The sequence below is a fragment of the Jatropha curcas genome, chromosome 11 (assembly GCF_041381405.1).
Source record: "Jatropha curcas cultivar XTBG-Jc1 chromosome 11, XTBG_Jcur_1.0, whole genome shotgun sequence".
In the NCBI taxonomy this organism is placed as follows: domain Eukaryota; kingdom Viridiplantae; phylum Streptophyta; class Magnoliopsida; order Malpighiales; family Euphorbiaceae; genus Jatropha; species Jatropha curcas.
In genome coordinates this window covers 7,610,021-7,635,106 of record NC_143161.1, presented here as the reverse complement: position 1 = coordinate 7,635,106, position 25,086 = coordinate 7,610,021, and the positions used below count along the sequence as shown (strand labels likewise).

Below are 25,086 nucleotides of genomic sequence, written 5' to 3'. Positions count from 1 at the left end.
ATCCTAAAAAATACTAAAAATAACATTATATAATTAACGCTTCGTAATCCATCTTTCCATTAAAATAAATTCATTTGATCTGTAAAATAAAAGTTAAGATTTAGCCATATTAATTGCAATTTTTAAATTTATGTGAAAAACAAAATAAATCTATTTTTTTAGTTGAAGGTAGTGCTATTTTAAGATTTGATATTAATATTAATATTAATATAATTTTAAGAACTCGAATTCGAGACCTTCCACTTTTCAAGTAAGTGAAAAGACCACCACCTGATTGGCAATAATATGTTGACTTTCCTTTTTCATATATTCATGTATTTTAAAATTTTTATTGTGGAACCCTAGTTTTGCAATGGATTTATTGTATTTTTAAAAATTGAAGTATATATATATATATAATAAAGTAAAAGGAGTATATTTTATGCATTTTAGTCTTTCTTAAAAGAAAAAAAAGGTCATGTAGTGGCCATGGAACAGCAAGCCATATCAATTTCAGGCGTATGAAATTTGAATATATTGTGGCCACGTTGACGAAAAACTGTTGCATTGTCGGTCCACACATTCACCAAACCAACACCACCAATAAGTGATATGAGAGAAGACCCAATCACTTCATAAATCATAAACCAAACAACCATCCTACGAGTGTAAACGAGCCGAGTTGACTCATGAGCTGTTCAAATTCGGCTCGAAAAAGTTTGATTCAAATCGAGTTTGAGCATGTTCATTTAGTAATCGAGCCGATCTCGAGTCTAATGATGTTCAGCTCGAAAACTCTTCAAGTCTTATCAAGTTTTTATATATATAAATATATAATATTAGTTTAGATTACTCAGCCTTAAACCAAGCTCAAGCCTAAAATTTTTTAAATTAAACTCAAGCCTGAAGTCCAGCTCAAGTCGAACTCAAGCCAAACCTAAGTCTAAATTTTCACGCTCGTTGAATTTCAAGTGAAGCTAAATTCTATTGAGCTGAATTTCATTCAAGCCTAGCATATTCAAGCTCGGCTCATTACACCCTTAATTCCACCATGCTATAAAATTATTATTTATTACTCATTTTCAAGTGTCAAAAATAATTATATTTAATTAAATTACTCTTTCATTAATTATCTCAATAGAAACTAATATTTCATTAATTTTCCAACATGAAAGATAATATTTCTTACCAATATTATTGTACATAATATATTGTTATTATGTTGGAACTAGGTGTAGTTTGGTTGAGTGAAGGTCTCGAATTCGAGTTCTCTTAACGATAAGAGTTTTCAATAATTTGGTGAGTTAATGAAAAGGATATCCTTATCGTAAAACACATTGTGTTAATTCAACCTTCTAACGAATAAAAAAATGCTATAATTTTAAACAGAATTAAACAAAACCCATTAAAAGACAGAGAGAGATGGAAATGGGATCCTAGAGCCTCTGCCTTTAAATAATTAGATTAACTATTAATATAATCAAATATTTTACAATGAAGTGCAATGCTTAACTACTAAAATCAATTTTTTCTTAAAAAAAAAAAAATACTAAAATCAATTGGAAAAAGTCATTATTAACTTTTTTTTTTTTTCTGGCTTAACAAAAGATCAATCAATTATAAGCTACAAAATATCAAAAACCAATAAGAAATAATTAAATTATGCACATCCTTAAATAATTCTCAATAGCTTTTAGTTTAAAGATTGAAAAAGAAATAATAACCAAGTAATCAATGCTTATTGAACCAAATAATTGCCCATATAATAATTAGTCCAAAATATTATTTTCTTAAAAAAAAGTCCAAAATATTATTGATGGGACTTGTTTCTCAGAAATTTCTCAAGGGTCACTATGGTCTAGTGGTTTCAACTTCAGTAGCACGAACCATCTATTTTATGTCTCTACTTAGTATAGATAAGGTCCCCATCTGGGCAGGTGTGTCTTCAAAGAAAAGATGAGCTCAATAGTATTTTTATAAAATAATTCAGCAAAAAAAAAATCAAAAATTGATCTTTTTTTATTTTATTTACCTCATGAACTTGTAATTTTGGTTCAATTATTTCTATGAATTTATAATTTTGGCTAAATTTATCGCTAACTCTCACTCAAACAGTGAAAAAAATTTTCTGATATCGGTTTATGGCTCGTGTAAATTATAAGTTCAGACGATAAATTGAACTAAAAAAAATCAATTTTAAACTTTTTTTTTCTGAAATACATATTTAATGGGCAAATTAAACTTTATAATTACTTTTTATTTCAGTTTGAAAATAATTTAGCCTCTAAAATGGTTGGATGTGATGGGGAAATTGGACCCTTCTCCTCGATATGTTTTTATCATAAATCTTTTTTTCTTTTGGTTTTAATTAAAAAAATTTAATTGTCACCATCTTATCTAAACTTTGTGATGCAAAATTATCATGGGTTGCAGTGATGGACCTACAAAGTTATTTTACTTTAAGAATAAAATATTTAATTATATAATGATTATAAATAAATTTATATATAATAATATAAAGCAACATATAAGAGAATTACATGCGATCTTAAATGCACTATCCGTTTTAAAATATTCTATATGTCTCAAAATATAAGTTGTTTAAGATTTTTGTATAAATATTAAGAAAATTAGATCATAACAAAACTAAAGGTAATTTGACTAAATTATCATTTATCTTAAAATCAATAGTTACTTGTGAAAGTATATATTGTATCTAGTGTAGATAAGTGTAACATTGAAAAAATATTATTTATTACTTCTTACAACACTCAAAATCATTTATATTCTGGTACAAAATAAACACTTAAAAATGACTTATATTTTACATATTTTAAGGAATAATAAATTATCTTTTTTCAATTCTACCATTATTAATGTTGTTAGATACAATAACTATTTACACAAGTTACTCTTTAACATTGAGATAAAAGATAATTTAGTCAAATTACATTTGATTTTGTTGCTATAATTTATAAGAATTAATTGTTTTTTTTTATTCTCGTGCAAAATTCTTAAATAATTTTAATAGTAGAGAGTGAAAATTCAAATTTACATCTATTATCAGGTTGTATAAGCAGAACTATATTTTGATATCCAATCAGACATTTGTTGGAACAAAACAAAATACGACATGAGGAAATTTTAGACACTTTCCGATGTCTTGAAGGTGGGGGCCCATTCAAATGATACACAATTTAAGGAATCTTTCTTTTTCCTCAAACTAAAAATGTCCGAATATTCTGATCGGTTTGGAAAATTTCCATTGAATCATAAGAGAAACAATTTCGTTTTGAGAATTTCCAATTTAGATGATAGGATTATACAATCAACTCAGTGTCCTGTATAAAGAATATATGAATAAGAGTTCACTAAAGATATGTATTTTCAATTTTAGGCTCCGTTTGTTTTCATAAAATAACTTATAGAAAAATATTTTTTACAATTTTCAGTTGTTTGGGGCATTCAAAAAAATAAGTCAATAAAAAATTTTCTGATCAAAGGAAAATTAAGTCATTTTTTATGGAAAACAACTTCTCATTTTCGAACAAGTAAAACATTTTATGGATATTAATAAACCTTATAAATCCATAATTTTTAATTTATTAATAATTATAGTTACTACCACCGGTCACCATTTATCACCGACCACCACCACTGGCGGCTTTCATAATTTATATTTTTTTTATTTTTTATATTTAACAATAAAATTTTTAATTTATAAAATTTATATTATTATTATTAAAATATTTTTTATGGTCTTTTGAGACAAAAACTTTAATATTTTTAGTTAATTTTCAATATTACAACCAAACAACTAAAAATAAGTTATTTGAAAAATATTTTCTATGAAAATATGTTTCAACTAAATTATTTTCTTACAAGTTATTTTACGTAAACAAACAGACCCTCGATGAAAACAATATTAATTTATACTCTTTTTTTTTTTAAATAAGCAAAGTTTGACTTCAAAAAGTTAAAACATAAAATTTAAAATAAAAAGTGGCTTCAATTGATGGAATTTAAACACAAGATGATTTTGCTAAATCCATGAACTCAATTCCACTATTTTAGAAGAAATGGAATTCCCATTTCAAAATTCCACCGTTTTTTTTTTATATAAATAATGAAATTTAAATCACTACTTTTCAAATCCATAAATTTTAATTTTTTAACAAAATCTAAAATGTAAAATTACATTGCGGATCTTATGAATTTCATAAATCGCACATTCTATCGATCTAGATCAACTAAATATTTTTATTTAATTCTACTCTAGCTCCTATTTCACTTTCAAAACTCAAAAAATGTCCTCATAGAATTTCATGTATGATCTCTTATATGCTTCAACATAAAACTATTTCATATAGGAATCATCACATTAGAGTAAGGTTAATGAAAGATAAATTCTTCCAAGCCATGGAACTAATTTAGAACATCTATTGCTAATAGTGAAGGTTATTGTGGATCTGGCAAAATATCCAAGCCCAACCTCAATGGCCCATTATATTCTCTACGAACCTCTCAAAGCTGAAGTTGGACTCTACTGGCCCATGGAACCGGTACAGTAGGGTGCTAACAACTGGGCCAACAGCCGAGCTCTACAATCTCTGAATATTATATTATTATTTGTTTATTTAATCGAAATTCAATGTTAATGTTCAAGATTATTTAATTTAAAACAATTAATTTCAAACCAAATTGGGCACTATAATTGAGCATAATTATATATAAGTTTTATAATTTAAACTATTTTACTTATAACATTTTGTGTTAATTGATAAAAAAAACTTCTCATAGCTTGCCATGTCATACAACCTTTTTTCCATGTCAGCACCTGTTTGGCAGTTCACGTCAGCTTGTGATTAGGCAAAATTAGGGCCCATTATCAGCGAGTCAACTTTCCGGTAATTGGTGCATTTTTTAAAAAGTAGATTATAAATGTTTTTTTCATTTTGACACTAAAATAACAAAAAGTTAAAAGCTTAGACTCCAAATTTATAACTTATCCTAGATATAATTATTCGTGTTTAATTTCTCTACTTCTGTAAAAAAAAAAAATTTCTTTGTTTTTTAACTGTTTCAGATTCTGTCAAGTGGGCTTACATCACATTTCGATTGTGATCTTATCTCATCCTGTGGTCGTAAAAAAAACCTTTAATTATAAAATTTATTCATATATTATTAGTGGAGTTGTTTCCAAAATCATGAATTTGTGATTTTACATCACAGTAAAGCCTAATTTAATCAAAATAAATTAAAGAACAAACTAAATGAGTTTAACTTGAAGAGGGACGAGATTAACCAACATCCGAAACTAAATTAACTAACGAGAAAAAGAAGAATAACGATAAATTGACATTAAATTCACCTACCGAACTAAAAGTAAAATCTCATGTGAAAAAACACTAAAATCTGTTAGTGGTCCCATTTTCCAGTTAGCCACTTAATTCTTCCCTACAGCCGGTTGTAGGGAAGAATTTCCACTTTGAACATCTGTCTCTTCTGGTTCTAACCATTTTTATTTTCCAGTTCCTATTTCTGTTATTCTCAGAGATTAAAGGCTGTCTTACAAAACGAGGTAAAAGAATTGGATGATATTAGCTTCAATCTGGCATCGTCTTTGTTCTGATTCTTTTGCTTCCTCCGGTTAGTATGCCAAACTCTATAATCTACAGTTCTGCTGTATGAATCTATGTTTCCACCTGTTTTTCCTTTTGTTCAGTTCCTAATTGGAGAATTTGACTCTATTTTTTATGGTTGTGTTGATTGTATATGTGAACTTTGGAAATTGGGACTTTATATTCACTTTTTTTTTCCTCTAATTTTTCTTGGTTTCCCATTTCTGCTCTAAGAATATTGGGAATTTAGGGCTTTTCTTATGTAAATTGGTATTTCTTTGCTTAGTTTTTGCTTACAAAATGAATAAACGTGCTTTCTTTTTCATTTTTAGGGATAAGGATTAGGGAATTCTTACTGAATGCAATCTTGTGAATTTGTTCAATCCAATGGGGAAATACCTGATTGTAAAGATAACTGAGTGATAAAGAAAAGTTCCATTTTCTTTTTAATAAAGTTTGTTAGTCATGTAGGAATTTTTCGTTTTCTGGTATTTGCTATCCAGGAAAAAGTATTTTCATTTCAAACTGAAGTGTATTTGTTGGAAAAACAAATTAAAGAAAGCTAAACTATTTTTTTTGCCTTATGGTTTTGTTCTATATTATTTGATTTGCAGCCACTAGACCTACTACCAATACCACTGATTGTTCTCAGCTTAAAATTGTCATCTGATGGTCCAAAGCAAATCACTGTTGCATAGGATCTTTGTGCAAAATTAAGATATATTATGTGCATAGCAGTGTTTCTATGGCAAGCTCATCCTCTTTATCCATTCCTCTTGCTACTGAACAGAGACGAATACCATAGTAGGCAAGTCTATTATGAGTTATTAGTGTTCTGTTTCTATGTTTCATTTGTTCATTAGTGTTAATAAGTCAATGAGTAATTGTGGTTTTGTTCTGGTTTTTGAATTATGAAGGCCAACAAAACCATTGAGTTGGTGGGGAAGTGGGGACCAGATTTTGGGTGGGAGAGATGAGCAGGCAGGTGGGACATGGTTGGCTTGCACCAGAGATGGTAAGATTGCTTTTGTTACAAATGTTAGGGAACTTGAATCAATCCCTGAAGCCAAAAGTAGAGGAGACCTTCCCATTCATTTCTTGATGGTAACTTTTGTTTCTCACTGCTTGTTTCACTTGCTTGTTTTCTCGGAATTATATTTGATTGGCTCTTTTGATCTTGTAATGGATGTTGTTGTAAATATCTGTTAGTTAGCTGATTGCTGGATCTTCTGTGGTTTTCATGCTTGTTCTTGATTCTTAATATAGGGTATGCATTTGTTGATTGTGAACCGGCATATATCAACAAATGATTCTGTTTGGCCAGATAATGAATTAAGAAAAGGAAATCAATATAACACCTGTTTCACTATAGATATTTAATAGCAAAGTAAGCAGACTAGTATTGAACTCATGGTCCAGAAAATGCATGCACATTGTTGTCAATTATTAATGAGATCCAGGTCACTAATGCAGGAAGCTAGTAACTTTATTTTTTTCAATTTTGATTTTTGATTCAAGGACAATAAGTGCTATTTAACTTAATGATTCCTCAATTAGAAGTAGTCATTCTATCATTTTCGTTCGCAGTTATTCATTGATGTATAAATTGATGTAGATAAAGCATGAGTCCTCGAGTTGTTAGATGAGTTCAGTGCACTAGGATTTTCAGCGTACCCTCATCCTATTTCAATGGCTACTTGTCCCTTCTATTTAGTGGCAGAGCATGTTTCTATTACTTTGGTTGGTTAAAAGTTCCAACTCTTTTCATCTATTGTCTTTATCGGACGCCTCAAAATCTGCCAATGAGTTGTAATGATTAGTTTACACACAACTGAATTCACAACAATTCTTCAAACAATGCAATATGTGGCCTTGTCATTTCTTTTTTTTTTTTTTTTTTTCTCTAAAAAAAATAGAATTACTTTTAGTAAGACCTATTTCTTTTCAAAGCCTCGGCGCGGTGACAGAATTTTATGGTTGCAGAGTAACAAGAGTCCCAAGGAGTTTGCCGAGGATCTTGTGAAAGAGGCAAATGGGTATAATGGGTTTAACCTGATATTAGCTGATATCCATTCCAAATCCATGGTTTACATAACCAATAGAACAAAAGTAGGAAACAATTTTATCACAGATGTATCACCTGGAATACATGTGTTACCGAGTTCAAGCCTAGACTCCTCTTGGCCTAAGGTAAGATGGTGTTTCATGTCACATGCAGTTCTATTTTACCAGCTTATCAAAATTATAATTCTATTCTATATTATAACTGTTGTTTGCTTTGGCTGTGAATTAAATTCACCAATTACGTTCACTAATATGCATATCTTGTAATTGGAGCATCTGAGTTATTAAAATTTGGGAGCTGATTATTTGATTGCACACGCTATAGACCTATCAATTAGAGTGATGCATATTTTTCTTGTCTCAGGCTCAGCGACTGGGCCATAATTTCAAAGATCTGTTAGATAAATATGGTGACAGTGAGCTTCCCGTGAATGAGATGGTTGAAAAACTAATGATGAACACTATCAAAGATGAGGAAAACATGTTACCAAAAATTTATCCTGCTGAATTTGAACATCAGTTAAGTTCCATATTTGTTGACACAGACACTCCATTGGTACGTAAAATTCTTTTATTTGTCGAACATTCTTCTTTATGTTACAATCACATTGAGCAGAGAGGTCTAAAGAATTGCTTTGATGTGTAGGGACGATATGGAACGAGAAGCACCTCTGCAGTTTCCGTGAAATCAGGTGGAGAGGTCAACTTCTATGAAAGGCATCTTGAGAATGAGAAATGGCTGGAGCGCACAGAGAGCTTCAAGATAGAGATGGAACAAAGGGGTGAAAACCTAACCTAGTCATCCTTTAATTAAGCAATGTTCATGTAAACTAGTTTAGATGAATAAATTTTGCAAGTTTATGCTTTTTGAAAATAATGCATAAAGGAACATGCTTCAAAGTCCAAAAACGTAAATTCAAAAAAAAAAAAAAAAAAAAAAAAAAAAAAAAAAAAAAAACAAGCTTTGAGCCTCTTGCTTTCTTTCATTTTTTACAGCAGAAAAGTGGAGCCTATACTTTTTAGGGTTTGTTTGGTTTAACCGGTCAATATTAGCTAGTGGTTGCTGATAGATGGTAACTTTTAGCCGGTTAGCTCATAAACATTAATTGTTTAGTAAATTTCAAATGTGATAGTTGTTAAAATGTAAAATAAGTATGAGGGGTATATATATTAAAGTTGAATATATAGTTTTATTTTAAAATGTCATATAAAGAAAAAATATTAATTAAAATTTTTCATAATAATATTTAATAGTTATTTATTATTTTAAAATCATTATAAATAAATGATCACATAAAAATCTAATTTGGAGAAAACAATCAGTAGTAATTATTTTTATCAGATTAATATAGTTCAAAGATAATGCAAATCAGTAAGCAGTTGATAGAAAAAAAAAAAAAAAAAAAAACTCTAAAATTACAGACAACTGATTGAGATTTTTTTTTTTTTTTTTTTTAAGTTGTCCAGATGCCATATATAGAGGATAATGGCCATAAAAGGAAAATGGCAGCTCATGCCAAAGGAAATTCAACACAGGCAGATAGACAAAAAATGAGGAAGTGCTGGCACATCAGAAACATGTTTTTGAGAATGTTATTATTAATGCTTTTATTGATTGATGTAATAATAATAATAATAATAATAATAAAATAGTTGCTATTAGCTAAAATTTTGACTTGCAAGCATAGCTGTCTATGCGGTGTCAACTGCTAAGAATTTCTAAAAGTACATTATTTAGATTCCTTCAATCTCATGGAAGCCTAAGCTTCTATATTATCATCATTTGCTTTTTAGTGTCCTCAAATGTGGGGGTGAGCAAACTTTGGAAAAACCAAAAACCGAACCGAAGCAAATTATTTTTGATTTTTGGTTCGGTTATTCGGTTTCAAGTCTTCCATAATTTTAATTTTTGATATTTGAATTGGTTATTTTAAAATATTATTTTTTTGAGTAAAATTGAACAGATAAATTTAATTCCATTTTTAAATTTATTTTGATTTGGTTCGATTTTAAAAAATATTTATTTTTTATTTTCATTTTAAGATTCGGTTTGGAATCGAACCGCCCATTTGCGCACCCCTGCTCAAAGGTTCCTAAGGAAACATTCATTAGGAGGTCATGCATTTGGATTTCATGAGATAAAATTGAAGTGTTATTGAGAGGAACAGTGCATCAAACATACCTTAAAATATATGTTTTTTATTTTTTTTATAATTTATGAAAGGCCAGATGATTGAAATAATTATTAGCTGCGTATCCGGGAATAGCTTCTCTTTAAATAATATATGAAGATAAATTTTATAATAAAGAAGACTCAAATAAAAAAGTATAGGTTTATTTATTTCTCTCTTTTTCAAACAGTAGAGACTAATGTATTAAAATATATTTATTTCTATTATTTGATAGCTTGAACTGAAAAAACAGGTTACATTAATATGTAAATTTTATTGATCTAAACAATTTTATATGTAAAATTTATTGTTGAAATAATATTAATTATTTTTTAGTTGTGTGAAAATAAAATCAATCTTATCTTTGGGACAAAGAAAATATTTATAATTGGCTAAGTTGCTTTTTTTTTATTAACTCCTAAATAATTACTTCTTGTTCCATTAAATTTGTCGGTTTATTGACTAATTTATCCCTTTAATTAATACTCATTTAATTGAAATAAAGTTTTTTTTTGCAGATATCTGAATAATGATAAAGTTGAAATAAAATAATTAATATTACTTTAATTTTTAAAGATTTCATTTAAATTGAAAAAAAAAAGTTAACAACGGCCAAATTTAACAAAACTAAGAAAATAATATTTAATAGAGATATCAAAAGATAGTAGTAAAATTCGAAAAAAATATTATGTTAATCTATTAATAATAAATTAGTTCTTTCTAAACAACGAACGAATAAAAAAGAAAGAAATATTTTTTTTTTTGATAATAAAAAAGAAAGAAATATGAAAGGGCAATTTGGAGATTTTAGGAAATAATATATGTAATAAGGAAAACTATAATTTTTAGGGTCTCTTTAGTTTAGTTGTTTGTGCTAACTAGAGTAAGCATCTGGTTAAATGTTAACTGAGCTAACCAAATTGAAATGCTTTATTTTGGTCTAATCCAATGTAATTGTGTAATAAAGTGAATTTAAAACATAATGGTATAAAAATTGATTAAAACCAAATCAAATTGATTTGTCTCGGTTTAGATTTGATTATTTCAAATTTAATCAACTAATTTTGGATATACAGATAAATTTAGTTAGTATAATATCAGAATCGAAAACCAAGTATTTTATGTGACCAAATTAATCAATGATTGAATTTCTAACATCCACACAAAATCATATAAAAATTTTTGACTCAATTTTTTTTTTTTTTTGTTACAAACCAAGTATTGTTCACCGAGTTGGCTAATAGCTGGTAACAATTTATTACACATAACAGATGAATTGGTTGTTTAATAAAATTTTAGAAATGCACGGTAAAATGTGTACTAATAATATATAATTATTATTATATATTTGGGTATCATGAATATATTTTTTATTTTTTCAAGGTGATAAAATCTTACTGGCAACTATTTTATAAAGTTAATATATTTAAAATATGATATAAACACAAATTAAATAACAGTTTGATAAAGAAAACTGCAAAATAAAGCTTGTAAAATCAACAAATAATTGAGACTTCAGTCTTCATAGCCTCTACGCATACGCTACTTTCAAAATCCATACCAAATGATGCTAAAAAAAAAAAAAAAAAAATCATAACAATTACCTTTACTAAATGTAAATTATGGCTCCATTTAGCAACAACGTTCGAAGAGCATTTAGGGTTTTGATTTGATTACATTAAAACACTATGTCTTTCGCTAAAATAATATATAAAATAGCTGTTAGCGGATAAAATAACGTTTATTAAAACCTTAATTCATATAAGGTTTAGCGATTCCATTTTTTGTTGAATTTTTTTGACAATTCTATCATTAATTAACTTATATTATCTTTAATTAACTTATATTAATAATAATTTAAAGTATTTTTTTCAATGGTCGCCATGGTAGTACAAGCCTCCAATTAAGTTAAAAAATTACTCATCTCGTTCTATTTTGTTTGTTCGTCATTCTTTTATTGGATATCCCAAAATATTTATAAGATTTCTAAATTTATACATGCAAATAATTATTTTTCCCATGATGACTTTTATGATCCTTTATTAAATAAATGACTTTTATTAATATCTTAATGAGTTAAAGGATAAAAAAAGCAAAATAACTTTTATTGACTAAATTTTTAATATGCATGTTTTGCCAATTATACAAATAAAGTCGGACGGAGAGAGTACATTATATTACATAAAAATTTAAACAAAATAAGTTAATAATGAATTAATAGAGGAATACATGAGGAAATTGTATTATCATTTTAGAAATGATAATGATTTCAATTTATATAATTGGTACACACTATAGATTGACATTCTTTTGATAGAAAAACAATAACATATTATATAAATTATCTCTTTTTTTATAATGAGTTAACTTCTATAGTCATATTTAAATGTCATTTTTTGTCATTTTAAATTCAACAGCTAATTTTATCAAGCATTTACTCTAAACAGTTATATAAACAGTTAACAGCTAACAACTAACATAAAAAAACTAACAACTAATATAGATAGCTAACAGCTGATATTTAATATATAACAGTTAAAAGCTCGTAAAATACTAACAGTTACTGAAATAACTAATATTGTCGAATATATCCTAAATATCAACTAATTTATAAAATTTGTATTGTAAAAATTTTATAAAATTCCATGAACAAGAATTTACACTTTTGTAAATTTTGTTTTCTAATTAAAAAATGATTTATGGAAAAGTTCAAAAACAAAATACTAAGAGATAAACATAACACATTTTGTTTATTTTTTCTAGAAAAAACAAAACCACCAATTAACCATAACAAACGTTTCCTTAACTTTAATCTTACTGTAAAAAGTAAAAACCCCAAAAAAACCCTTATCCGTTTTAATGTGAGAAAACAGAAAACGATAAACTGACGAGATATTCACCTACTGAAAACTCAAATCTCTTGGGGCCCCACTTACCATTTCCCATTAGCAATACGATCGCAGCGCAGCTGCTTCTCTCCCTCTCTCTCGAAATTCACTCTCTTCTTCGTTTCGTAATTTTATTTTAATTTTTGTTCTCCCATTTGTATGTCTGTTATTTTCTCTTCTATCCCCCAACCATAAAAAGAAAAGAAAAGGAAATAAAAGGGTAGATTCGATCTCTCCACCCTCAATTCGCTGCAGATTTCTTGGATACAAAGCAGAATTATAGAGAGAAATTTTCGATACAACCAGTAACTATATCTTTGTCACAGTCCAAGTACCAAAAGAAAAAAAATCAGCTGAAACCGACGTCGCTTTTGTTGCTTTTCAGTTTAACTAAGCAGGTTGGTTGCAATCAGTTCCGAACCCTAGAATCTGCATTTTTTTCTTTATTTACTTACTGATTCTATGAATCTTATGTTTAATTGGCAGAATTTGACTTTTTCAATTTAGTTTTTCGTTAGTTGAACTTACTTTTATATTTGTGTAATTTTCATTTTCGAGGGTGGGATGGTTTAATTGGGGAATTTGACGTTGATTTCGATGATTTGAGATTGACTGGATATGTTGATTTGTAGTCGATTTTGAGTTGCTTAAGCAAATGGGAGAATTGGGATTTGTGAATTGGATCCTAAAGTTGCACACTTGTTTTTCCTTTCTTTTTGCCCGTTAATTGTTCATCTAAAGAATAAAGAATATGGAGCCGGATCAGAAACGAGGGCTGTTCTCATGTAATATCGTATGGGATTGACCTTTGTAAGATTGGTTACTAGTAGGTGTTCCCTTTTGAATTTACTGAAAGCTTCATTTATTTTAGCTTTTAAGTGTCCTTGCTGTTTTTGCTATTCAAGACGTTTATACATTTTTTAGAGGGCTAAGTTTATATATATATATATATATATATATATATATATATATATATATATATATATATATATATATATATAAGGAATTAGGCCAGAAAAAAATGCTTGCCAAATGCAGTCTGGTGAATGTGGTTAGTCCAATTGGAGAGTATCTGATCATAATTGTAGATGACCGTCTAGACTGAAGGGAAATGAAAAGGATCATTTTTTTATAAAGTGATTCTAGTACATGAAAATGTTTTTTTTTTTTTTTTTTTTTTTTCCCTTTCATATAATGATTATTGGGAAACTTTGCTAACTCAAATTGAGTTCTTTTTTTCGGACATTTCTTGATTTGCTCGTTTTGGTTGGTTTTGTCAGAATTAGGTTGAGATTTAGGAGAATAACTTGTTTCTAGTTTTGTTTACAATGTCTCTTAAGCTATTATATTCAACTTACTTGATATACTTTCTATGCTAACATGATACTTTAATACTTCCCCACCTTCCACTAAAAGAAAACATTAACAAGGGTATTTTTTTTTTCTTTTTTCTGAAGACGGAACTGATGATTTTTTTTCTCTCTCTCTAATGCAGGTTGACTTCGTGCTTTTACTGCCGCCTTTTGGTTTTGTATGAGTTCTGGATACATTATCATATAAGCATAATTATTGTTCAACTTTACATGCACCTGAATCAGAGGGCATTGTGCTTGGCTTTGGGAGTGTAATTGTGTTTTTGGCATTCTGCAATTCTACTTGCTTATCCTTTTTTCAGCTTAAGTATTATCTAATTATCCAGAACTAATTCTGATAGTTCAGTCAAGAATACATGACTACCGTTTTTGTTCATTCTTGGATACATAACTTAGCTGTATGCGGAGATAGTCATCTTCTAATGTAATTTTGGAAGTAACAAAGATTTTTAAGTTTATGGAATTTCGATGGTTCTACATGCAAGAAAACAAGCTTGTAATATCACTTTGATGAAGCCACTGGATTCATGTAACAATTCATGTTGAAGAAGGGGGACATGCTACCAAATTGGAAGAAACCCCGCATCAACTTAGTCTTTGCCTTCTCCATATATACTTCTTACATGTTTGCTGGTACATCTACGAGTAAAAGGGGGTGTTGATGGTGTGCTATAACAGGAAATCATGGAGCACGTTTTGGAAAAGAAGTATCCTGTTAATGCAAAAGATTATAAGTTATACGAAGAAGTTGGTGAAGGTGTGAGCGCCACTGTTTATAGGGCTCTCTGCATTCCACTTAATGAGACAGTTGCTATTAAGGTTCTTGATCTGGAAAGGTGCAACAATGACCTGGTAAGCATTACATTTTCATTAGAAGTTTTCAATAGTCATGTTTATTTAATGGCTGTACTTGTAATAATCAGGATGCCCATTTTCTTCTTTACATTTGTTGCATGGTCATGATTTTTCTACTTTTGGTGCTTCATACACTTGCTCATCATGCCAACCGCTTCACAATATGCAAATACTGTGTGTTGGACATTAATTTTTCCCTTGCCATTAAATCAAATTAATCCATCACAATGTACTTAAAAGTTAATGCTTCAATTTCAGTTCCTTAATGTATGAAAATATTAATGTAGTTTGAAATCTTTATTTGTATGTCTTTAACTTAACTAAAATGCACTCCAAAATCCCAAGCCATCTTAATTGCCTATTTCATAACCTACATTTGAGCAGGTATTGGTTTCAACTTCCTATAAATTTAAATTCATGCCCTTGTTTTTCTTGTCCTTCTATTTAGTTTTTTTCTCCCTTTTTTTTCTTTTTCTTTTTCTTTTCTTTTTTTTTTTTTTTTCCGTGTATCTTTAACTGTACTATGTGCTTATTCTGTGTGCACATCATTTCTTTATTGCCCTACAATTTTTGCTGTTAACCATAGCTATCAAATAGCAGCCTTAAAAAACTTCTCCTACTGCATTCCTTCGTTCGTTTTTCTTGCTTTAGTCCCATGGTTAACATCCATGTGTCATCCTTCAACTTGTTTTATTATGACTTGAGCAGGACGGAATCCGACGAGAGGTACAGACAATGAGCTTGACTGATCATCCAAATGTCTTACGAGCACATTGTTCTTTCACTACAGGCCACAGCCTTTGGGTTGTGATGCCCTACATGGCTGGAGGATCCTGCCTTCATATAATGAAATCTGCTTATCCAGAAGGTTTTGAAGAGCCTGTTATTGCCACACTATTGCGTGAGACTCTCAAAGCTCTTGTTTATCTTCATTCCCATGGTCAAATCCATAGAGACGTTAAGGTATGCGATGCCACTTATCTCATCATTCCTTCATTACCTTCTTGTGGTTATTATTTCCGCCGGAACCCATAGGCTTCTATAGGCTGTTAAATTTCTCATGCAACATGTTGTAGGAACCTTGATATGAAAAAAAAAAAAAAAAAGAAAAATAAACCAAAACAGTTAGCTTTCCCAATGAGACCTTACAATTTGGATATAATTTAATTATTAGCCTTTGACAGAATTTTAAGATTTAGAGAAGATAATTTGCGTGTATTGAAATTATGAAACCTTATGCTTGTATGTTTCTGTGTTTAATCTGTGGTCTCAAAACAGAATATCAGCTCCTCCCTCACCATCTCCTCTCTTTCTTTCTTTCTCTCTGTGTAGGTTTTTTTTTTTTTTTTTTTTTTTTTTTTTTTTTTTTTTTTTTTTTTTTTTTTTTTTTTTGTGGGGTGATGGGAGGTTTGTTGAATACTACATTCATTTCTGCATAGTAGTCTGGCTTTCAGGGTAATTAAATGTCTGTCGATTGTGTCCTAGCACATTGCATTCCTATTCATGGAACATTATTTGCCATTCAATTCAAGGAGTACCATACTACTGCGCTATCATTCTTATTAGCTTTCTGAACATCCCTTTCAGGCTGGCAACATATTAATTGACAGAAATGGAGCAGTTAAGTTAGCAGACTTCGGAGTGTCAGCATGCATGTTTGACACGGGAGATAGGCAGCGTTCCAGAAATACTTTTGTTGGTACTCCATGCTGGTAACTCGTTAAGCTATTTTCAGACCTTCGCGTTATTGTTGTACTGCGTGAAATTAATTCTCATTGTTGATTGCTAAAAGCAAATGGATTTGCATATTGATTAGAAATGTTTTTCTTTTTTCTTCTTTTATTTTTCTCTCAGGATGGCTCCTGAAGTTATGCAACAATTACATGGATATGACTTTAAGTGAGTGGGCTGTGGATTTTTTTTTTTTTTTAATTTATAACCTTTTCTCCCTGTTACTCTGATGTTGAGAATTATGTGTTTGAGGATTGTCTACAATTTTGTTTCTATCAACAGGGCAGACATCTGGTCATTTGGAATAACTGCTCTTGAACTTGCCCATGGCCATGCTCCTTTCTCCAAGTATCCACCGATGAAAGTAAATTTAATTTCTGCTGTTTACCATCATACTAGAAATATTTCATTGGTGCTTATTTTACTGGTCCATGATTTGGTTATTTCATTGTAGGTTTTGCTGATGACCTTACAAAATGCACCTCCAGGACTTGACTACGAAAGAGACAAGAGATTTTCGAAGGTTTGTTTGTGTTACTCAGTTGAATCATTTTCACTATTATGCTCATGAATTGGCCTTAAAATGTTTGACACTTTCAGTCATTTAAAGAGATGGTAGCTGCCTGCTTAGTGAAGGATCCAAAGAAACGTCCCACGTCAGAAAAGCTTTTGAAGCACCCATTTTTTAAACATGCACGATCGAATGAATATCTTGCTCGCACCATTCTTGATGGACTTGCTCCTTTAGGGGAACGATTTAGGATTCTGAAGGTCTGATCACCTCAAACTATATTTTATTTTGCAATTTAGTTGCTAAATGAGGCATGACTGCTTCATAATTCCTCAGCCTTCTGTCTTTTCATTTTTCAGGTGAAAGAGGCTGATCTTCTTCTTCAGAATAAGGCTCTATATGAGGATAAGGAGCAATTATCACAGGTGAAATTTGCAGATTTGTTAAATTCTTTTATCATCCTAGTTATTTTGATCTGGATCCTCTGCACTTTGATTAAAGGATTAGACGGATTATATTATCTAAAATTCTAATTTCTGCTTAAATTGTTGACATCTCTAGAAGCTACCACTGGTCTATGCTTTGTCAGGGTTGGTTGAGCATTGGCCCATGCCATATTCGTCACAGCTAGGCATGGAAGACATTCAGCTCTAGGGAATTTTAGATCAGCCATGATTGAACAAAAATTACAGGTTGATGATGTAATTGACAAAAACTAAAGAATGGCCAAAATTTGGGGCAAAAACACTAGAAAGATTCTTAACTTCTCAACCTTCTAAAATTGCACTCTAAATCGACCTTTATCACCCAAGCACTCCAATTTCCACCTTTTGGTCTAATTGCAACTTAAAATGAAATTGGGGTTAGATTTGTGATTAAAAAAAAAATGTAAAAGTGGATGCCCTTCTGAACCAAGCTCAGTTAAGTGAAATGCAAAGTTTCACTTAAGCCAACCACACATTAACCGACTCTCTCTCTCTCTCTCTGTCAGCTTGATTTCCTCTTTCTGTAACAATTTTTCCATCTCCTCCATGCCCAACCTCTGTTATCTCAAACACCCGTGCTTTTGTATTATTCATAATTCTCGCTGTTGCTCAAAGTTTCATGACCAACAACACTCAACTTTTTAATTCTCTATTTATTCGATTTTTTTAAAGATACAGAAGAACAAGACAGATAAAATACCTAAGAGGAATGTGAGTAACAACAAAAACAACGCAAAGAGGTGAAATAAGGGATAAGCATCATCTATGAAACTCTTATCATAAAGTTGAATAAGAATATATAGAAAATGACAAGTATTAACAACGTTCCTGGAATTCAAAATTCACAAAAAAAAAAAAAAAAAAGAAAAACATTAATCAATGCCACAAGGAATAATGTGTGCATCAACGAATGGATCCCTTTCATATCAAATACATTCAAAAAAATAATCACTCACTTGCCCATTTCTCGCTCAATTCAAGATTATAAATTCATTTCTAAAGAAGAATTTCTCTTTCTAAAAACCCAACTAATATAAACCAAAGAAAAAGTACCTCACTCTTAATAGATCCATTATATTGAGAAACAACAACAATAACCAAGTCTTAGTTCCAAGCTAGTTGGTGTCGTCTATATGACTCCTTTGTTTCCAATTTCCGCTCTGATCAATATCAATGCAAAGCAAAGTTCAGTCCAAAAAGATTTTTAAGTACTTTTTGTAGAAAAAAGATTTTGAAAAGAAAATTTTAAGATCATTTGGATATATTAATAAGTAGAACAAAGCATAAAATAAGCAATAACTAACAAGGATATAGCTATGAATCTTTTGTCTCCATTCTGTTTTGTTCATAGTTATATCCTCGTTAATATCGAAAGATCGTAAATCCTTTGCAACAACTTCCCTCCAAACAGTTCTAGGTCGACCTCTTCCCTTTGTAGCATCCTCCATTATCAACGTATCACATTTACTAATCGGGGCATGTGGGGTCTATGTAATACATGACCATGCCATCTTAGGCGTCTTTCTCTCATTTTATTTGCAATTTGCACCTTTCGTCTAATGTGACTATTCTTAATCTATTCCAACCTTGTGTAACAACACATCCATCTCAGCATTCACATTTCCACAATATTCATCTTGTAAACATGTTGGGCATTTGGTACCCAACATTCACTCCCATTTAGTGTTTCCGTTTCACCACCATCCTACTGAACAAATTTGTTTATATTCAAGTGTTGGTGCTTTGCAACTTTGCAAACATGGAATACATATTTCTTAGTTATTTAATTGTGAGGAGAAAGTGTTTACTTATTTGTGTGTCTCTTTGTGTGCATATGTTGGTATATTGCACAGAGGTATTTTACTTAATCAAATTAGCATACAGTTTCTGATTCTTTGGGCCAAAATTTGATGCCAGTGTTAATTTATCACTGTTCATGATGCAGCAAGAGTACATAAGAGGAATCAGTGCCTGGAATTTCAACCTTGAGGATTTGAAAAGTCAGGCTGCTCTTGTGAGTAATTTCAGTTTGTGGTTTGATGCATGTATATTTGTATAAATAATCTAATTGGTGGACATGAGTATGCAATAACTTGTCGCTGTCACTGTGTTACCTACAGATTCAGGATTATGATGCCATACAAAATTCAGAGGATCAACGTGTGAGTGTGAAGCACGTGGATATACACAACAATGTTGAGCTTCCAGCTGAGAGGCTGTCCAATGAAAAGGCTAACCATTCAACAGCTGATCCTAGTCATGAGGTATCAATTTCCATGCCATTGTTTTGCCTGCAGTTTTCCCCCTTCTTGTCAGAAATTTCCTGTAAACTATGGACTCCAGCTCATTCTGCCATATATTTCACATCAACCTTTAATTTCAGGATCAGGATGGGTTCAATCACCTTCATGATTTGGAGAACTCACTTGCTTCATTTCCTATTAAACCTCTTCAAGCACTTAAGTAAGACTCCTTTTTCAATTTTTCATACTCTTTTATCCTGGCTTCACATTTCTGGTTCTAATTGCTCAAGATTTCATGAAATTAACTGGCCCTGAGTGTAATGGGTGATATTTTTTACATTAAAAGAGATCGTGAGCTTCATTCGATCCATTGAAAAGTGTTACCATGTTTGACCTGTGCTTTTATATAGTATGGTATCAACTAGTGGCTTTGCATTTTCTACAATTGTGGCATAGCAACATATCCTGTATATTATGTGGCCATGTATTGTATGCAGAGGCTGTTTTGATGTTGGTGATGATGATGTGGATGCAACTAGTCCAAGTTGGAAAGGCGCTCAAACAGATTCTGAACAACAGGTTCTTACAAAATTGTCACCAAGTGATGTAAACCGAGAAAGTGAAGGAAATGAGGGTGATAATCCTCCACGTTGCAGTTCTTTACCAAGTCATGTTGTGGAGCATAAGAAATTTTTGAGCAGTCCATTAATTCCAGAAAATGCCTTTTCTCCTAAAAAGGTCGCTGGGGATGAAAACAGGTGAGGCTTCATATTCTACATGAAGTTGATTTTGTCTGTCTTTCGTTTTATTGTTTAATTTTTTTTTGAAACAGATGAATTGTTGACATGTTTTTTTTGTCCCTTAATGGAACAAGATAGAACTTTTACTTCATTAATCTCCTATAAAGAGTTACATGTTGCTATTAGCAGCTTCAAATTTTGGAGTTCCATGAATTGGGCAAAAAAGAAGTTTTAGATGTATTTGAAATGCTTATAATGCTTTTTCATTCACTGTCTAAAAGGTTATGTTTCCTTAAAATCCTCTGCTCACTGATGTATGGGAGAACTGCATGAAGCTATTTGATATTTGACTGTCATGTTATAGTTTCTCTCTGCTAAACTACATATCGGATTTAAGATAAGGGTATATCATGTGGGTTCCATGTGCCAGAGCTGCTCATAGCTGCTATGTGACAACTGAGTATGTATTGCATGAGTGGAAAAATATGAGTCCAGTTAATGAACACTTCTGAATTTGACAGTAGTTAAAAGACAAAAACTGTTAAATGTCTAACATATGTTATGAAGTCTGCTTAATGACAAAGATATGCTCTGCCCATGCATTGCTGAAACTGACAAACTACGGCGGTTTTATTGATTGGCAAAACCACTAAATGAAAAATCAGTTGACAGGGGTTCCTTTAAGGTGGTTGTTGTTGATCAATGAATACCTATAATATTAACCATAGCCCATGATCTAATTTAAATCTCTTTTTGGATAGTCTTAAATTTGAAGTTCATATGAACAAGCTCGATTCTGATTTCTCCTAGAAGTCACGAATTAAGTCCCGTCTTTTTATTTGGTTACAATACTGTCTTGATTTTTGTTGTCAATTTGATCTAATCTTCAAATTGACTTGACCTTTGGTTGCTTTTGGAAGTGTCATGTATCCAAACGACAGTTTGGTTCCAGTATTTAACAATGGATTGGGTATTTTAAAATGTTCTTAGGGATTTTCTACAGCCAAAATATCAATCAGAGCGGAACTATAGTGGTCCATTGTTATATCGACAGAAAAGAGATACCAATAATCTTTCATCTGGTAAGTAAGCTCTATGATCACATTAGTCGCTCCTTAGACAGATGCAAATAAATGATTTTACTTATTTATATTCTGTGAAAAATGTATGTTCTATTTGTACAGTTGAGGATTTATCAGAAGGAGCTGTGGTCCAACGCAAGGGACGCTTCAAGGTCACTTCAGCAGATCTGAGTCCGAAGGTATGTTTGATCAAAATGCTATGGTCTCAGGTTACTTAACCCGGCCTTTATTTAGCCGGAAGCCAATTGATCTTACCCTGATGTCAGGAAAGATTATAGCCTATTAAATCTTGTGACACTTAATGTTTGATTCATATTGGAACTATGCAATGAAATCTTGGAATAGGATTCTATTTCCTGTTTGGTTCACAGGAATCCATATTATTTATGATATTTTTATTTTTATTTTTATATTTATGATTTTACATCAAAATTTTATTTAGTTATTGCATAACGTTCTTGGAATTACAATATACATTTCCAAGGCCGATTAGATATGCTCTTGGTCTTTTGTTCATATATAGCAGATGAGAATATGTGGGAGTGTAGTCTTTTTAAAAAAATGTGGTTGTAGTTTCATGGAAAACCTTTTGGTCAGTACAAGTCTGAATTCTGAGTCTTGTAATGCGATTGCTATTTGTCTTTCATTTGAAAATAAAATCTCTGCTTACATTCTGTGGTGAATTTCATTTGTATTGGGGAAAGTCCATGTAAGGTTTCTTTTTAGCGAGGTGGCTATTAAATAACAGCAGTGCCATAGAAAAGGAAAACATGGAATCACCGTTCTATGCTTTAGTAAAATATTGATGAAATTGCACTTTGAGCAACAGTTGTTTTTCCCCTTGGATTAAGCTACATAATAGATGTGCGGTTTCATATATTTGTTTTGGTTTATCAAGCTACGGCCTTATGCTGGACGCATCTGTAATGATTAACCTGATATATGATTATTTGGTTTCTAATTGATGCCCTATGATAAAATTTTAATGCTTCTGGTTTAATTTGTTTAACATAGGGATTTGTGAAAATTTTCTAAATTTATTTTCCTTTCTCTGTTCGACTTTGACTGTGTATTCTGTGATGTTGTGCAATCTTAAGAATGGAACTTAGAAATTTATCTTTTAGGCAATGGCTTTTTAACCATTGCAATTATTCTTCTGATTTCAGGGTCCTACAAACTGTTATTTCAGCCCAGTTTGCGGAGGAGGTCCAACAGTATCAAATGTTACAGCTGCTTCAGTCCTTCCATCACTGCAATGCATCTTGCAGCAGAATGCCTTGCAGAGGGTATGTTTCCTTTAATTGATAGTAAAACACTATGTTGTTCATTGTAAATTTGCTCTTTCTCAAAAATACTTGTTCAAATGGTTGTTGACAGGAAGAAATTCTTAAATTGATCAAGTTTGTGGAGCAAAGCTCTGGTAAAACTCTCCTTTGTTAATCATTTCTGTTATTGGCAATTAATCCTGTATGCGTTGATTATTTGGCTTGAGTTGACTCGTTTTAAATTCAGGCAAACAAATGCAAACGGAGTCAGCTGAAGCAATGGCGAATGACCTTTTGCAGGTGCTTATCCCTTTCCTGGTATTTTTTTTGTGCAAGAACTTCTTGGATTGGTGTTACAATTACAACGAGCCACTTTGAATGTTATCTATAGTTCAGGCTTCAAAGAAATTAGCAATAATAAGCTAGTACTTCTTTTCTTATTTTTTTTTTCCATCATCATCATATCCTTTTTCTTTATGTGTGTGTGAATGCAATGGTTCATACTTATATTATGGATGACAGCATGTAATGATTGCTGTTTGTATTATCTCAATATCAATAATAGTTTTTAAGTATACATGTTAGTGAATTCATAGTTTAGTAATTATATATGTAAAATTGTTTTCAAAATCAGCAATAACTTGGCTGAGCTGTGAGAGTTGGTGCAGCCTCTTACCCTTTGTTCCTTGCAAAGAAGTTCATTTTATAAAAAACTCATTGCTTCTTAATCAAGTAATCTTAATTTTATGCAACATACAGATATCACCTTCTGCTAGGGAGAAGGAGCTGCAGGCTCAGTTGATTAACCTACAACAAAGGTAAGATTTATGTCAATTAAGAACTCTGAAATTATTATTGCTAATATATGAAGCTGAACCTTATCTCAATTGTCAGTATTGGAAGCCTTGTTGAGGAATTGCAGAGACAGAAGATGAAAAATGCCCAGGTGCGCTTTTATCTTTATTTTCCAAGTTCATTGTTATATCTAGTTCATCATAAGGAAAAATTATTGCCTAAACTAGGTATAGGCAATTGCCTTATACACTAATGGGTGAATCATATTGGCTGGATATATACACCTAGCATAGGCAAGAATGAGTTATCATACTAAACTGACCTACATTCATGGAAAATTCTAATCACATATTATCATTGGCTCAAAAGAGTTGCATGCAATATGCAAAATGGAGCACTTGCCCCTTTCTTCATGTTCTCTTCATGAAATATGAATGGCTTAATTACGAAAGTTCACAAATTTTAGCGAAATTCTATCAAAGATCTTATACTTTTTAATATTTGCAATGATAGATGCGATCCAATCTCTTGCCTGAACTTTTAAATTCTTTCCTGTTTGCAGTTAGAAAAACAATTGAATGCTTTGGTGTACAAGTGAAGAGAATGACGTACAGCGGCGAGACTATTGTTCCAGTGGCAAAAGGTTGTGAGGATCTTCCTAGCACTCAAGAGGTATGAAGGCATCTTAAGAATTTGAAATTTCTAGTGTACCATATGTGTGAACGTGTTAAAGGCAGACACCAAATTTCGAGATGCCATTCCTTAGAGTCTCACATCATGTGCAGACATGTTGTAATTTATTGAAGCAAATGTAATTATAGTACAGTTTGGCTGTCTTTCTTTCATTCTGTCACACATGCTCTCACTCAGGCTCTGTGGCGTGGTGCTTGTTTGCTTGGATTTATAGGGAGTCGGCCAATTCGTAGACCTATTTTCTTTTACTTTCAATAAGCAAGAAAGATATCCTTGATAGTTGATAGTCAGTTGCCCTTTTTCTGGGTTTTTCACATCAACTGTTGTAGTTTGGTTTGAGTTTTGAATTTAAGACGGGGTCACTTTATTCTGGCTTAAATCCACGAGCTTAAAAGTAAATATAACAAAATACAGGTACATGTATAATAACGTTTAGATGCAATAAAACATTGTTGTTTATTGGGCACTCTGTCCTTGCCAGACTTGGAATTGATCGTATGCATTTAATTTTAATTTTGTTTGATATTCAAAATCTCGTAACAGCTGGGATTTGAAGTGTGCAATATGTTATTTAAAAAAAAAAAAAGAAT

General features: G+C 31.0%; 2 protein-coding genes across 4 annotated transcripts; both read left to right on the top strand.

The window, feature by feature from the left end:
• Nucleotides 1-5,420: 5,420 nt before the first annotated feature.
• Nucleotides 5,421-9,333, top strand: LOC105641502 (uncharacterized). 3 transcript variants are annotated; one of them, XM_020683031.3, is made up of 7 exons: nt 5,424-5,628; nt 6,215-6,408; nt 6,518-6,704; nt 7,584-7,790; nt 8,029-8,220; nt 8,311-8,446; nt 9,124-9,333. In XM_020683031.3, the coding sequence occupies exons 2-7, from the start codon at nt 6,326-6,328 to the stop codon at nt 9,315-9,317; spliced, it is 999 nt and encodes a 332-aa protein (XP_020538690.1). In that variant the 5' UTR covers nt 5,424-5,628; nt 6,215-6,325; the 3' UTR covers nt 9,318-9,333. The 3 variants fall into 3 exon arrangements, with proteins under 3 accessions (XP_020538693.1, XP_020538690.1, XP_012081459.1); XM_012226069.4 differs by having other exon boundaries at nt 5,426-5,628; nt 9,132-9,333; XM_020683034.3 differs by lacking the exon at nt 7,584-7,790 and having other exon boundaries at nt 5,421-5,628.
• A 3,433-nt stretch (nt 9,334-12,766) lies between these two features.
• On the top strand, nt 12,767-24,875 carry LOC105641495 (Protein kinase superfamily protein). The gene is made up of 21 exons (XM_012226056.3): nt 12,767-13,121; nt 14,219-14,948; nt 15,660-15,914; nt 16,539-16,663; nt 16,806-16,850; nt 16,965-17,046; nt 17,137-17,205; nt 17,283-17,453; nt 17,553-17,618; nt 19,624-19,692; nt 19,799-19,942; nt 20,062-20,141; nt 20,419-20,679; nt 21,652-21,743; nt 21,846-21,922; nt 22,910-23,029; nt 23,121-23,163; nt 23,256-23,308; nt 23,768-23,826; nt 23,903-23,954; nt 24,366-24,875. Exons 2-21 carry the CDS (start codon nt 14,781-14,783, stop codon nt 24,399-24,401), a joined length of 2,067 nt encoding a protein of 688 aa, XP_012081446.1. The 5' UTR covers nt 12,767-13,121; nt 14,219-14,780; the 3' UTR covers nt 24,402-24,875.
• Nucleotides 24,876-25,086: the final 211 nt, after the last annotated feature.